At 54.8% G+C, this 16,344-nt stretch overlaps 1 protein-coding gene across 1 annotated transcript; it reads left to right on the top strand.

Annotated features, from left to right (window-relative positions):
• Positions 1-9,512: 9,512 nt before the first annotated feature.
• MXD3 (MAX dimerization protein 3) lies at positions 9,513-16,292 on the top strand. The gene is made up of 6 exons (XM_038771403.1): positions 9,513-9,582; positions 9,970-10,057; positions 11,809-11,838; positions 12,400-12,514; positions 15,394-15,562; positions 15,679-16,292. The coding sequence occupies exons 1-6, from the start codon at positions 9,513-9,515 to the stop codon at positions 15,795-15,797; spliced, it is 591 nt and encodes a 196-aa protein (XP_038627331.1). The 3' UTR covers positions 15,798-16,292.
• Positions 16,293-16,344: the final 52 nt, after the last annotated feature.

Here is a 16,344-nt window from a genome sequence, read left to right as displayed (position 1 = left end):
TGTGACTCCCCGGCCCATGCCCTAACCCTATGCAGCAGACAAATGGCAGCAAACCTCGTGACTCCCAGGCCCGTGCCCTATCACCATGCAGCAGACAAATGGCAGCAAGCCTTGTGACTCCCCGGCCCGTGCCCTATCCCCATGCAGCAGACAAATGGCAGCAAACCTCGTGACTCCCAGGCCCGTGCCCTATCCCCATGCAGCAGACAAATGGCAGCAAACCTTGTGACTCCCAGGCCCGTGCCCTAACCCTATGCAGCAGACAAATGGCAGCAAACCTCGTGACTCCCAGGCCCGTGCCCTATCCCCATGCCATACTGCTTATCTGTCGATGGTTATCGATTGATCTCTGGTATGTACTGAGCGCTTGCTTGCTTTGCGGAGAGACCCGTACAAAACGCTCGGGAGGGTACACTCCAACAGAGTTGGTAGATGGGAGCCCTGCCCACAAGGAGCTTAGAGGAGGAGTTGGGCGTTAAAAACAGATTATTGGATTGGTTTCATCACACCCCACAGACAAACGTTTGAAGTCAATGCCTGCCAATGACAAAGGAAGAAATCATCTTTAGGAGACATGAAGATGGAGCCATCTAGTCTTGGCTTGCTACCGCTTCAGCAGAACCCTTTCATTTTGGCTTCATGATGGCTTCTGCTTAGTTACTCAGTTATCATCATCATCATCAATCCCCATGCACCAGACAAATGGCAGCAAACCTCTTGACTCCCAGGCCCGTGCCCTGTCCCCACGCAGCAAACAAATGGCAGCAAACCTCTTGAATCCCAGGTCCGTGCCCTATCCCCATGCAGCAGACAAATGGCAGGAAACCCTGCCTGATGTGCAGATTGATTGGTAGCCACTGGAGATTTTTGAGGATCTCCTATCCCCATGCAGCAGACAAATGGCAGCAAACCTTGTGACTCCCAGGCCTGTGCCCTATCCCAATGCAGCAGACAAATGGCAGCAAACTTTATGACTCCCAGGCCCATGCCCTATCCCCATGCAGCAGACAAATGGAAGAAAACCTTGTGACTCCCAGGCCCGTGCCCTACTCCATGCAACAGACAAATTGCAGCAAATCGTATGACTCCCAGGCCCGTGCCCTGTCCTCATGCAGCAGACAAATGGCATGATGTGCAGATTGATTGGTAGCCACTGGAGATTTTTGAGGATCTCTTATCCCTATGCAGCAGACAAATGTCAGCAAACCTTGGGACTCCAAGGCCCGTGCCCTATCCTCATGCAGCAGACAAATGGTAGCAAACCCTGTGACTCCCCGGCCCGTGCCCTGTCCCCATGCAGCAGACAAATGGCAGCAAACCTTGTGACTCCCAGGCCCGTGCCCTGTCCCCATTGAGCAGACAAATGGCAGCAAACCTCGTGACTCCCAGGCCCGTGCCCTATCCTCGTGCAGCAGACAAATGGCAGCAAACCTTGTGACTCCCAGGCCCGTGCCCTAACCCTATGCAGCAGACAAATGGCAGCAAACCTCCTGACTCCCAGGCCCGTGCCCTAACCCCATGCCATACTGCTTATCTGTCGATGGTTATCGATTGATCTCTGGTATGTACTGAGCGCTTGCTTGCTTTGTGGAGAGCCCCGTCCAAAACGCTCGGGAGGGTACACTCCAACAGAGTTGGTAGATGGGACCACTGCCCACAAGGAGCTCAGAGGAGGAGTTGGGCGTTAAAAACAGATTATTGGATTGGTTTCATCACACCCCACAGACAAACGTTTGAAGTCAATGCCTGCCAATGACAAAGGAAGAAATCATCTTTAGGAGGCATGAAGATGGAGCCTTCTAGTCTCGGCTTGCTACCGCTTCAACAGAACCCTTTCATTTTGGCCTCATGATGGCTTCTGCTTAGTTACTCGGTTATCATCATCATCATCAATCCCCATGCACCAGACAAATGGCAGCAAACCTCGTGACTCCCAGGCCCGTGCCCTATCCCCATGCAGCAGACAAATGGCAGGAAACCCTGCATGATGCGCAGATTGATTGGTAGCCACTGGAGAGTTTTGAGGATCTCCTATCCCCATGCAGCAGACAAATGGCAGCAAACCTTCTGACTCCCAGGCCCGTGCCCTATCCCCATGCAGCAGACAAATGGCAGCAAACCTTGTGACTCCCAGGCCCGTGCCCCATCATTCATTCATTCAACCATATTTATTGAACGCTTACTGTGTGCAGAGCACTGTACTAAGCGCTTGGGAAGTACAGGTTGGCAACACATAGAGATGGTCCCTACCCAACAGTGGGCTCACTGTCTAGAAATATTCTGATCAGACCTAACATAATAGCCTCTGAATTTTCAAAGTAAAAGAAAATCAAGTTGTGCCAAGTTTTTTGGATCAAAATGTGCTTTAGAGTATTGCACTTACTACACTGTCACTGTTTGAATGTTTGTTCCACCTACTCAGCCCCCGTTTTCCAGATGAGGCCCAGAGAAGTGAAGTGTCTTGCCCGAAGTCACACAGCAGACAGGCGGTGGACTTGGGATTAGAAGCCAAGAGAAGCAGCATGGCTCAGTGGAAAGAGCATGGGCGTGGGAGTCAAGTGCTTAGTACAGTGCAGCAGACAAATGGCAGCAAATGTTGTGACTCCCAGGCCCGTGCCCTATCCCCATGCAGCAGACAAATGGCAGCAAACCTTGTGACTCCCAGGTCCGTGCCCTATCCCCATGCCATACTGCTTATCTGTCGATGGTTATCAATTGATCTCTGGTATGTACTGAGTGCTCGCTTGCTTTGCGGAGAGCCCCGTACAAAACGCTCGGGAGGGTACACTCCAACAGAGTTGGTAGGTTGGACCCCTGCCCACAAGGTGTTTAGAGGATGAGTGGGCGTTAAAAACAGATTATTGGATTGGTTTCATCACACCCCACAGACAAACGTTTGAAGTCAATGCCTGCCAATGACAAAGGAAGAAATCATCTTTAGGAGGCGTGAAGATGGAGCCATCTAGTCTCGGCTTGCTACCGCTTCAGCAGAACCCTTTCATTTTGGCCTTATGATGGCTTCTGCTTAGTTACTCGGTTATCATCATCACCATCAATCGTATTTATTGAGCACTTACTGTGTGCAGAGCACTGTACTAAGCGCTTGGGAAGTACAAGTTGGCAACATATAGAGACAGTCCCTACCCAACAGTGGGCTCACAGTCTAAAAGGGGGAGACAGAGAACAAAACCAAACATACTAACAAAATAAAATAAATAGAATATTTACAAGTAAAATAAATAAATAAATAGAGTAATAAATATGTACAAGCATATATACATATATACAGGTGCTGTGGGGAAGGGAAGGAGGTAAGATGGGGGGATGGAGAGGGGGGACGAGGGGGAGAGGAAGGAAGGGGCTCAGTTTGGGAAGGCCTCCTGGAGGAGGTGAGCTCTCAGTAGGGCCTTGAAGGGAGGAAGAGAGCTAGCTTGGTGGATGGGCAGAGGGAGGGCATTCCAGGCCCGGGGGATGCCGTGGGCTGGGGGTCGATGGTGGGACAGGCGAGAACGAGGTACGGTGAGGAGATTAGCAGCAGAGGAGCGGAGGGTGCGGGCTGGGCTGTAGAAGGAGAGAAGGGAGGTGAGGTAGGAGGGGGTGAGGTGATGGACAGCCTTGAAGACCAGGGTGAGGAGTTTCTGCCTGATGCGCAGATTGATTGGTAGCCACTGGAGATTTTTGAGGATCTCCTATCCCCATGCAGCAGACAAATGGCAGCAAACCTTCTGACTCCCAGGCCCGTGCCCTAGCCCCATGCAGCAGACAAATGGCAGCAAATCTTGTGACTCCCATTCATTCATTCATTCAATCGTATTTATTGAGTGCTTACTGTGTGCAGAGCACTGTACTAAGCGCTTGGGAAGTACATGTTGGCAACACATAGAGACGGTCCCTACCCAACAGTGGGCTCACTGTCTAGAAATATTCTGATCAGACCTAATAGCCTCTGAATTTTCAAAGTAAAAGAAAATCAAGTTCTGCCAAGGTTTTTGGATCAAAATGCGCTTTAGAGTATTGCACTTATTACATGATCACTGTTTGAATGTTTGTTCCACCTACTTAGCCACCATTTTCCAGATGAGGCCCAGAGAAGTGAAGTGTCTTGCCCGAAGTCACACAGCAGACAGGCGGTGGACTTGGGATTAGAAGCCAAGAGAAGCAGCGTGGATCAGTGGAAAGAGCATGGGCGTGGGAGTCAAATAGCCTCTGAATTTTCAAAGTAAATGAAAATCAAGTTCTGCCAAGTTTTTTGGATCAAAATTGCGCTTTAGAGTATTGCACTTATTACACTCTCACTGTTTGAATGTTTGTTCCTCCTACTCAGCCCGCGTTTTCCAGATGAGGCCCAGAGAAGTGAAGTGTCTTGCCTGAAGTCACACAGCATGACAGGCAGTGGACTTGGGATTAGAAGCCAAGAGAAGCAGCATGGCTCAGTGTAAAGAGCATGGGCGTGGGAGTCAAGCGCTTAGTACAGTGCAGCAGACAAATGGCAGCAAACCTTGTGACTCCCAGGCCTGTGCCCTATCCCCATGCAGCAGACAAATGGCAGCAAACCTTGTGACTCCCAGGCCCGTGCCCTGTCCCCATGCAGCAGACAAATGGCAGCAAACCTTCTGACTCCCAGGCCCGTGCCTTATCCCCATGCAGCAGACAAATGGCAGCAAACATTGTAACTCCCAGGGCCCTGCCCTATCACCACGCAGCAGACAAATGGCAGCAAACTTTGTGACTCCCAGGCCCGTGCCCTATCCCCATGCAGCAGACAAATGGCAGCAAACCTTTTGACTCCCAGGCCCGTGCCCTATTCCCATGCAGCAGACAAATGGCAGCAAACCTTGTGACTCCTAGGCCCGTGCCCTATCATTCATTCAATCGTATTTATTGAGTGCTTACTGTGTGCAGAGCACTGTACTAAGCGCTTGGGAAGTACAGGTTGGCAACACATAGAGACGGTCCCTACCCAACAGGGGGCTCACTGTCTAGAAATATTCTGATCAGAGCTAACATAGTAGCCTCTGAATTTTCAAAGTAAAAGAAAATCAAGTTCTGCCAAGTTTTTTGGATCAAAATGCGCTTTAGAGTATTGCACTTATTACACTATCACTGTTTGAATGTTTGTTCCACCAACTCAGCCCCCGTTTTCAGGATGAGGCCCAGAGAAGTGAAGTGTCTTGCCCGAAGTCACACAGCAGACAGGCGGTAGACTTGGGATTAGAAGCCAAGAGAAGCAGCATGACCCAGAAAGAGCATGGGTGTGGGAGTCAAGCGCTTAGTACAGTGCAGCAGACAAATGGCAGCAAATGTTGTGACTCCCAGGCCCGTGCCCTACCCCATGCAGCAGACAAATGGCAGCAAACCTCGTGACTCCCAGGCCCGTACCCTATCCCCATGCAGCAGACAAATGGCAGCAAACCTCTTGACTCCCCGGCCCGTGCCCTATTCCTATGCAGCAGACAAATGGCAGCAAACCTTGTGACTCCCGGGCCCGTGCCCTAACCCCATGCAGCAGACAAATGGCTCTGACTCCCAGGCCCGTGCCTTAACCCCATGCAGCAGACAAATGGCAGCAAGCCTTGTGACTCCCCGGCCCGTGCCCTATCTCCATGCAGCAGACAAATGGCAGCAAACCTTGTGACTCCCAGGCCCGTACCCTATCCCCATGCAGCAGACAAATGGCAGCAAACCTTGTGACTCCCAGGCCCGTGCCCTATCCCCATGCAGCAGACAAATGGCAGCAAATCTTGTGACTCCCAGGCCCGTGCCCTAACCCCATGCAGCAGACAAATGGCAGCAAATCTTGTGACTCCCAGGCCTGTGCCCTATCCCCATGCAGCAGACAAATGGCAGCAAGTCTTGTGACTCCCAGGACCGTGCCCTAACCCCATGCAGCAGACAAATGGCAGCAAACTTGTGACTCCCCGGCCCGTGACCTAACCCTATGCAGCAGGTAAATGGCAGCAAACCTCCTGACTCCCAGGCCCGTGCCCTAACCCCATGCCATACTGCTTATCTGTCGATGGTTATCGATTGATCTCTGGTATGTACTGAGCTCTTGCTTGCTTTGTGGAGAGCCCCGTACAAAACGCTCGGGAGGGTACACTCCAACAGAGTTGGTAGATGGAACCCCTGCCCACAAGGAGCTCAGAGGAGGAGTTGGGCATTAAAAACAGATTATTGGATTGGTTTCATCACACCCCACAGACAAACGTTTGAAGTCAATGCCTGCCAATGACAAAGGAAGAAATCCTCTTTAGGAGGCATAAAGATGGAGCCACCTAGCCTCGGCTTGCTACCGCTTCAGCAGAACCCTTTCATTTTGGCCTCATGATGGCTTCTGCTTAGTTACTCGGTTATCATCATCATCATCAATCCCCATGCACCAGACAAATGGCAGCAAACCTCGTGACTCCCAGGTCCGTACCCTGTCCCCATGCAGCAGACAAATGGCAGCAAACCTCTTGACTCCCAGGTCCGTGCCCTATCCCCATGCAGCAGACAAATGGCAGGAAACCCTGCCTGATGCTCAGATTGATTGGTAGCCACTGGAGATTTTTGAGGATCTCCTATCCCCATGCAGCAGACAAATGGCAGCAAACCTTGTGACTCCCAGGCCCGTGCCCTATCATTCATTCATTCATTCAATCGTATTTATTGAGCACTTACTGTGTGCAGAGCACTGAACTAAGCGCTTGGGAAGTACAGGTTGGCAACACATAGAGACGGTCCCTACCCAACAGGGGGCTCACTGTCTAGAAATATTCTGATCAGACCTAACATAATAGCCTCTGAATTTTCGAAGTAAATGAAAATCAAGTTCTGCCAAGTTTTTTGGATTAAAATGCGCTTTAGAGTATTGCACTTACTACACTATCACTGTTTGAATGTTTGTTCCACCTACTCAGCCCCCGTTTTCCAGATGAGGCCCAGAGAAGTGAAGTGTCTTGCCCGCAGTCACACAGCAGACAGGCGTTGGATTTGGGATTAGAAGCCAAGAGAAGCAGAGTGGCTCAGTGGAAAGAGTATGGGCGTGGGAGTCAAGCGCCTAGTACAGTGCAGCAGACAAATGGAAGCAAACCTTGTGACTCCCAGGCCCGTGCCCTATCCCCATGCCATACTGCTTATCTAGGGAAGGTTATCGACTGATCTCTGGTATGTACTGAGCGCTCGCTTGCTTTGCGGAGAGCCCCGTACAAAACGCTCGGGAGGGTACACTCCAACAGAGTTGGTAGATGGGACCCCTGCCCACGAGGAGCTTAGAGGAGGAGTTGGGCGTTCAAAACAGATTATTGGATTGGTTTCATCACACCCCACAGACAAACGTTTTCAGTCAATGCCTGCCAATGACAAAGGAAGAAATCCTCTTTAGGAGGCGTGAAGATGGAGCCATCTAGTCTCGGCTTGCTACCGCTTCAGCAGAACCTTTTCATTTTGGCCTTATGATGGCTTCTGCTTAGTTACTCGGTTTTATGAAGAAAAATTGGATCTCGCACCTGCAGTATTGGGGAATATCCAGCTCCTCAATTTTACTCGCTTTTGGCCCGCTACACATCCACCATACACCCCCTGGCCTGGAATGCGCCCCCCCACCCCCCATCTGCCAAGCTAGCTCTCTTCCTCCCTTCAAGGCCCTACTGAGAGCTCACCTCCTCCAGGAGGCCTTCCCAGACTCAGCCCCCTCCTTCCTCTCCCCCTCCTCCCCCTCTCCATCCCCCCTGCCTTACCTCCTTCCCTTCCCCACAGCACCTGTATATATGTTTGTACGGATTTATTACTCTATTTATTTATTTTACTTGTACATATCTATTCTATTTATTTTATTTTGTTAATATGTTTTGTTTTGTTCTCTGTCACCCCCTTCTAGACTGTGAGCCCACTGTTGGGTAGGGACTGTCTCTATACGTTGCCAACTTGTACTTCCCAAGTGCTTAGTACAGTGCTCTGTACACAGTAAGCGCTCAATAAATACGATTGAGTGATTGATTGATTGGTGCCTTAGTTCCCTCATCTGTGGAATTGGGGATTAAGACTGTGAGCCGCACGTGGGACCGGTACTGCGTCCAACCTAATTACTTTGTATCTACCCCGGTGTTTAGAACAGTGCTTGGCTCATAGTAAGTGCTTATCAAATACCATACTCATTGTTATTATTAAGGAAGTGGCGGAGCCAGGATTAAAATCCATTTTTTCTGACTCTTAATCCTGGGCTCTTTCCACTGGCCATGTTGTTATTTTTTTAAGGATGTGGCAGGCCTGTGTCGAGTGTTTCCAGAGCCTGACCGTGTGGTCTGCCAACCCTATTGTACTCTCTCAAATGCTTAGCACAGTGCTCTCCACCCAGTAAGTGCCCAATAAGCACAGTACAGTGCTCCGCACACAGCTCAATCGATACGATTGGTCGTGGGAGCCCTACTATCACCCACGCAAATAACATAGGTCCCGCCCATTCCCACGGGGAAAATATGGTCAGTGGGGGGGGTGGAGAGGAGGAATAATGGAATGAAAGGGTCCCGGGGCAGTGGGGGAGATGCCCACCCGTGAAAGAACTGCTCGGTTGGTTGAGAGAGAGAGAGACTCCCTTGGGAACACCTGCAGCTCGTCTGCTTTGATGAAGACCTCTCAGGCCTAATTACCTCCTGCTGCCCCTCTCCTGCGGCCTAGGTGAGGCTTGGAACTAAGGAGGTTTGCTTATCCGAGTAAATATCGCTGCCCACCCCTCTGGCCCTTTAGATTTTTGGGGATCTGGGGGCCCCCAGGTCGGCGTTGTGGGAAATGGAGGCTGCAGCCTCCTCTGGTCCCACGTGGATTAGTCTGGGGAGAGCCGGGGTGGGCTCTGAGTTAGGGATTCCAGGAGAAGACCCCGCCCCCGCCCCCGCCCCCCAAAGGCTTAACTGCTATCACGATTGTTATGACCCAGGCCCCCAGGGTGGAGACAGTTCAGGCGGATCAGACACAGTCCTTGTTCCATGCGGGGCTCCCAGACCGGAGAGGAGGGACAGCAGGTATTCATCATCAATTGTATTTATTGAGCGCTTACTGTATGCAGAGCACTGTACTAAGCTCGATCTCCATTTTACAGAGGAGGAAATGGAGGCACAGAAAAGTGAGTTGCCCAAGGTCACCCTGCGGACATTATTATTATTATTGGGCTCACGGTCTCCATCCCCATGTTACAGATGAGGGGACTGAGGCCCAGAGAAGCGGAGCGACTGGCTGAAGGTCACACAGCAGGGCAGGATCAGAAGCCCTAACCTTCCCACCCCGGGGCTTGGGCCCTCTCCACGAGGCTGGACAGTGGGGGGCCAAGGGAATTGGGGGTGGAGGAGGTTAAAGGTCAGCCCACACGGTGGGGAGGGGCCTGGGGGTGGGGCCTGGGCCGGGGGCGGGGCCGCCCCGGGTTTGTTGCCCAGTGTCAGTTACATTGTACCGCAAGTGGGGCGGCGGGCGAGCTGGGCCCGGACTCCTCGGGCCTCCACCGGCCTCCAGCCTCCTCCGAAGCGTTGGGGGCATCAGGGATGGCGGTGGAGCGGGGGTCCATCCAGGTGCTCCTGCAGGCCGCCGAATATTTGGACCGGCGGGAGCGAGGTGAGGACCCGGGACCTTTCGGGGGGCGGCCTCCCCCCCGGGCCGTGGGGGTCGGGGGTGGGGTGGGGTGTCTTAAAAGTTGTCCCAGCGCTTAGAACAGCGCTCCAGCGCCCAAGACAGTGCTTCGCACCTAGTAAGCGCTCAACAAATGCCATCCTGATTGATGATGATTGTTATTCTTACTGTTGTCCCGCCCCCGATCGAGCGCCAAAACGCGCGAAGCCGGTGCCCGAGAGCTGCGCGCCCCCGGGGAGGGGGGTGGGGGGCACGGCCGGACCCCCGGGGCCCCCAAACCCGCGGCCTTCGCGCCCCCCGGGGCCGGGGGTCCCGGGGGGCTCCGGAGGGGAGGGGAGGGGAGGGGGCGGCGCTGAGCCGTTTGTTTCTCAGAGGCCGACCACGGCTACGCCTCCCCCGGCCCGGCCCCCGGCCCGCACACCCGCAGACCCAAGGCGCACAGGGCCCTGGACGGCCTCAGGTGAGCCCAAAGCCCGGGGGGACAGGTGAGGGGCTGGCCAGGGGGCGAGGGGGACAGGGGACACAGGTGAGGGGCTGGGCGGAGGGACAGGGGACACGGGTGAGGGGCTGGACGGGGGGTCAGGGGACACAGGTGAGGGGCTGGGGCTGGGGCGGGGGACAGGGGACACAGGTGAGGGGCTGGGCAGGGGGACAGGGGACACAGGTGAGGAGCTGGGCAGGGGGCGAGGGGATCAGGGGGCACAGGTGTGGGCCTGGGCGGGGGGTGAGGGGGACAGGGGCCACAGGTATGGGCCTGGGCGGGGGGCGAGGGGGACAGAGGACACAGGTGAGCGGCTGGGCAGGGGGACAGGGGACATGGGAGCAGGGCTGGGCAGGGGGCAAGGGGGTCAGGGGACACAGGTAGGGGCTGGGCAGGGGGTGAGGGGGACAGGGGACACAGTTGTGGGGCTGGACAGGGGGACGGGGACACAGGTGAGGGGCTGGGCAGGGGGCGAGGGGGACGGGACATGGGTGTAGGGCTGGACAGGGGACACAGGTAAGGGGCTGGGCAGGGGGTGAGGGGATCAGGGGGCACAGGTGAAGGGCTGGGCACAGATGCTCCAGGCAGGCCGCCCTGCCCGAAGTTGGGAGGGAGCAGCCCCCTGCCCCCCACACCCCAGTGGGTCCTGGAAGGACTGGCTGGGGGTGCCCCGATTTGGCTCTGACGTCGGGGTCGCGGGGCAGGGAGAGAGGGAAGGGGGGCTGAGCTCTTCCCCTCTGCCCCCAGTGGGGTAGGCCCTGGGGTTTCCACGGGGGTCCTGCCTCCCCCCGCAGGACGGGGCCCTGCCTGGGACCTCAAACCTGCAATCTACTAGACTTCTTCCAGACTGTGAGCCCGTTGTGGGCAGGGATTGTCTCTCTTTGTGGCCACATTGTACTTCCCAAGTGCTCAGTACAGTGCTCAGCACACAGTAAGCGCTCAATAAATAATCTCCCGCCATCCCTGAGTACCCAGGTGTAGGGAGGTGTCTGGGTCTTCCCATCCCCACATCCCAGAAAGATCCCGGGCCTGGGAGTCCGGAAGCCTGGGTCCTCATCCGGGCTGCGCCGCCTGCCTGGATCTCACCTCTCTGGGCCTGTCTCCCAGTCTGTGAGACCGTCAGCCTTCCGTGGGGCAGGAACCGTGTCCAGCCCAATTTGCTCGTATCCACCCCAGCGCTTAGTACAGTGCCCGGCACAGAGTAAGGCTGAATAAATACCACAGCTCTTAGTAATCTGTAAATTGGGGATACACTATCTGCCATCCCTCCCTTCGACCGCGGGCTCGACGGGGGACAGAAACCGAGTCCGATCTGATTATCCTGTATCTACCCCAGCCTTTAGTAGTGCTTGGCACAGAGTGAGCACTTGGTGGATATCGTAATTAACGTGATTACCTCTGTGAGGAAGAGCTCAACCCTGCTTAGCTCCCCCGTCATCCCATAGGTAGGACTCGGTCTTTCTCTTTTTGAGGAAGGTGACAAGGGCGCTCAGCAAATACCAACAGCGACCAACTAAGGGAAGGAGGGAGAGAACGCATATTTAGGTGGGGGGAGAGGGGCGGGAGGAGGGTTTTGAAGAGGGCTGGGCCCCCCTTGAGCTATTTTTTAATCTCCTGGGCAAGAGAGCCAGTGTTTGTGTGTGTGTGTAGGGGGCGGGGGGCGCAGATGGGCCTGTCGCCCACCTAGGAGAGCCCAGCAGCCTCTCAATCCGTGTCTTTCCGCTTCCTAGGTCTGTGCACAACGAGCTGGAGAAGCACAGGTAATAATGATGTCATTTATTAAGCACTTACTATGTGCCAAGCACTGTTCTAAGCGCTGGGAGGTTACAAGGTGATCCGTCTTAACCCCCATTTTCCAGATGAGGGAACTGAGGCCCAGAGAAGTGAAGTGACTTGCCCAAAGTCACCCAGCTGACAAGTGGGAGAGTCGGGATTTGAACCCATGAACTCTGACTCCAAAGCCCGGGCTCTTTCCACCGGGCCGCGCTGCTTCCCAGCCGGGCGCCCGCCACGGGTCCGCGCGACGGGCCGGGGTGGCCGGGCGGAGGCGGGCCAGGGGACGCCCGGAAGGCCCGGCTCGTCTTTTCTTCCCCTTTGGAGGGGTTGGCTGGGGAGGGGTCCTCCGGAGGTCAGGCCCCCCCGCACCACCATGCACAGAGGAGCCCTAGCCCCTCCTCTTGCCCCTTGCCAGTGTGAGAACTGTTCATTCATTCATTCAATCGTATTTATTGAGCGCTTACTGTGTGCAGACCACTGTACTAAGCGCTTGGGAAGTACAAGTTGGCAACGTCTAGAAACTGTGTTTCCTCCCCGCCGGGCAGGAGGGCCCAGCTGCGGCAGTGCTTGGAGCAGCTGAAGCAGCAGGTCCCCGTGAGCGCGGACTGTGCCCGCTCTACCACGCTTAGCCTCCTGCACCGCGCCCGGCTCCACATCAAGGTGAGGCGGGGGCGAGGCCGGGGGCCGGGCTGGCACCGCTGCTGAAAGGGAAGACCCCCTCCATCAGCGGCGGGGCGGGTGGGCAGCCAGGCCGGCTCCCAGCGGACTCACGGAGTGACTTGGGGTGGTGTTGGTCTTCCCCCATTTTCCGGTCACTTATTAATGTGGATTTTGAGGCGATTCAGCCGTTTGGAAGCCGGGTCCCCAGAGACCTCCCACCCCTCCAGGGAGCGACTCTTTTTCTCTAGGGTTTGCTCACCTGTTGACGTTTACTCACCACTGGCTGTTGTAGCGTCCTCTCCCAAGCACTTAATATTTTTAGACTGTGGACTAAAAGGGACTTTTAGACTGTGAGCCCACTGTTGGGTAAGGACTGTCTCTCTATGTTGCCAACTTGTACTTCCCAAGCGCTTAGTACAGTGCTCTGCACACAGTAAGCGCTCAATAAATACGATTGATTAAGTGCTCCGCACACAGTAAGCGCTCAGTAAATATGACTGAATGGAATTGTTGCCAACTTGTACTTCCCAAGCGCTTAGTACAGTGCTCTGCACACAGTAAGCGCTCAGTAAATACGATTGAATGAATGAATTGCTTGCCCCCTCCCCCATGAGTGTTCTGCCATGGAAAAAAAAAGTCTCTGTTGTGGTTTAGCCCTGTTATGGGGCCCCCATGGGACTCTCTCTTCATGAGAGGAGTGGTGAGGGTGCTCAGTAAATGCCAACAGCCACCAACCAAGGAATGGTGGGAGAGAACACATTTAGGCTGGGAGAGGGGGGCAGGAGGAAGGTTTTGAAGGCAGTCGATCGTATTAATTGAGCGCTTACTGTGTGCAGAGCACTGTACTAAGTCCTTGGGAGAGGAAAATGGAACAATAATAATCATGGTTATTTGTTAAGCGTTTACTATGTGCCAGACACTGTTCTAAGCGCTGGGGTAGATATAAGGTCATCAGGTTGTCCCATGTGGGGCTCACAGTCTTAAACCCGTTTTACAGATGATGAGGTAACTGAGGCACAGAGAAGTGAAGTGACTTGCCCAAAGTCACACAGCTGACAAGTGGTGGAGCGTGACTAGAACTCATGACCTCAGACTCCCAAGCCCAGGCTCTTTCTACTGAGCCACGCTGCTTCTGTATGTACAACAGACAGCCCCTGCCCACAAGGAGCTTACAGCTAGAGGGGGAGACAGGCATTAATGTCGATGTTACAGATATAGACATAGGTGCTGGGAGGTGGGGATGAATACTCTCCCAAGTGCTTAGTACAGTGCTCTGCACATAGTAAGTGCTCAAGAAATACAGTTGAATGAATGCACAAAGAGGGCTGGCCCCTCTTGAGCCATTTTCCCCTTCCCCCAGGCTTTGGGATCACCACTATGGTGGAGGACTCTCCGTCCCCTGTAGGTTTGGGGGACACCCAACCCCATCCTCTGTTCTGACCCAATTTAGGCAGGAAGAAAAAAGCAGCGTGGCCTAGTGGAAAGAGCCCGGGCTTGGGAGTCAGGAGGTCGTGGGTTCTAATCGTGACCCCACCACTTATCAGCTGTTTGACTTTGGGCCAGTCGCTGCACTTCTCTGGGCCTCAGTGACCTCATCTGGAAAATGGGGATCATCATCATCAATCGTATTTATTGAGTGCTTACTGTGTGCAGAGCACTGTACTAAGCGCTTCGGAGTACAAATTGGCAACATATAGAGACAGTCCCTACCCAACAGTGGGCTCACAGTCTAAAAATGAAGATGAAGACTGGGAGCCCCGCGGGGGACAACCTGATCACCCTGTATCTACCCCAGCGCTTAGACCGGTGCTTGGCACATAGTAAGCGCTTTGCAAATACCATTTATTATTATTATTATTGTTATTATTATTATTATTATTATTATTACTACTACTACTACAAGCTCGTTTCCCGGGTGCCCCCTGGTGGTGTGCGGGAGGTACTGCAGGCGCCACCAGAATTGGCTCAGAACCTTCATTCATTCATTCATTCAAACGTATTTATTGAGCGCTTACAGTGTGCAGAGCACTGGACTAAGCGCTTGGGAAGTACAAGTCGAGGATGGTCCCATCTTTCCCCAGGTCAGGAAGCAGCCAGGACTGGGACAGCTCCTCTGTCCTAATGGTATTGATTGAGCCCTTACTGGGTGCACAACACTGAGCTAAGCGCTGAGAGAATGCACAGATGGGAATTAGACACAGCCCCCTGTGGGCCTAAAGCAACAAGGAAAGGTGGGTCGTCAGGGGGTTTTTGAGCGCTTTAGTGTGGGCGGAGCACCGGATGGGAAGAGAATGTGTCAGTTTATTGTTGTATTCTCCTGAGTACTTAGTAGAGGGCTCAGCACACAGTAAAGCGCAAATATGATGGAACGAAAGAATGAGCACTTGGAGAATAATCCAGCGGAGTTGGTAGACTTGTCCCTGCCCCAGGGAGTTTACAATCTAAAAGGGGAGACGTTATAAATATAAATTATATATATAATTCTGGTATACTCGTTCCTTCAGTCGTATTCATTGAGCGCTTACTGTGCAGTGCTTGGAAAGTACAGTTCAGCAACAGATAATCCTATGTATAAACTATAAATAACATTATAGATTAATATAATTAACATAATCCCAGAGCAAATCGCCAGCCTCTAGACTGTGAAGTCATTGGGGGTAGGGAATGTACCTGTTCTGTTGTCACAGGAGCTCAGTGGAGCATTCGGCACCCAGCGGGCACTCATTCGATTAGCCGTCCCCCTGGCTAGGGACCACCTCTTGCCTGTCCGGTGTGTGGGCTCTGAGCTGTTCGTGGTTGGGGTGGGGGTCCCCCGGGGTGTCCCCCGCGCGGCCCCTCGCCCAGGCCCCCGATTTCCTGCCCCCCGTGCGCGTGGGCAGAAGCTGGAGGAGCAGGAGCGGGGAGCGCGCTGCCTGAAGGCCCAGCTCCGCTCGGAACGGCGGAGCCTGCAGCAGCGACTCGAGCAGCTCCGCGGCCCGGCCGAGCGACTGCGGGTGGACAGCCTCGACTCCTCCGGCCTCTCCTCCGAGCGCTCCGACTCCGACCGAGGTCAGTGAGGGCCCCGGGCTGTGCCCCCTTCCCCTCGCCCCACCCCGTGCCCACCACCTGACCCGCCGTGTGTGTGTGTGTGGGGCGTCTGCCCTCATCCCCCCGTGTGCCAACAGAGGACCTGGAGGTGGACGTGGAGAGCGTTGTGTTCGGCGGAGACGAGGACCTGCTAAGTAGCGGCTTCAGCGCCCGGAGGGAGCACAGCTATTCCAACCGGGGCGCCTCCTGGTTATGACCGGCGGGGAGCCACAAGCGCGCGCGTGTGTGTATGTATGTGAGTGTACGTGTGTTGGGGGGGGCGGGTCACCCCAGTTCTGCCCCCCCGGGCTTTGGGCTGCAGAGCAAGAGGGCCCCCGGCCGGCCTGCTGTCCTCTCTGCCCGGCTGAGGGCCAGACTGAGGCGGAAGCAGCGGGGCGAGGACTGTTGGCAGCTCCGGCCGGAGCCTCGCCCGCGCTGACCGGCCGCCTCCAGCTGAGCCTTGGGCGGGCGGGGGGCCCGGCCTCCGAGCCAGGCATCCCGGAACAGCTCGTCTCTCCGTGGCCCACCCACCCCCTGGACTGTGCCCCTCTGGGGCAGGCAAGCACTTGGGAGGCCAGGCGGGTCCCGGGCTGGTCTCCCCACCGCCTCTCTCCCCCTCATCCTGCAAGCACTTGAGAAGGGAGCCGGGGCGACGGGGCCAGGAAACCCCGGCTCCTGCCCCCGCCCACCTCCCCAGCAAGCAGTATTTTTCAGTAAAGTCTTTTTCCTAACTGTGTGTACGGATGCCTTTCTGCTCTCGGCCT

The sequence above is a fragment of the Tachyglossus aculeatus genome, chromosome X2 (genome assembly GCF_015852505.1).
Source record: "Tachyglossus aculeatus isolate mTacAcu1 chromosome X2, mTacAcu1.pri, whole genome shotgun sequence".
Lineage (NCBI taxonomy): Eukaryota > Metazoa > Chordata > Mammalia > Monotremata > Tachyglossidae > Tachyglossus > Tachyglossus aculeatus.
Note: the sequence above shows the minus strand (reverse complement) of the source record. Positions and strands in the feature narration are given on the sequence as shown.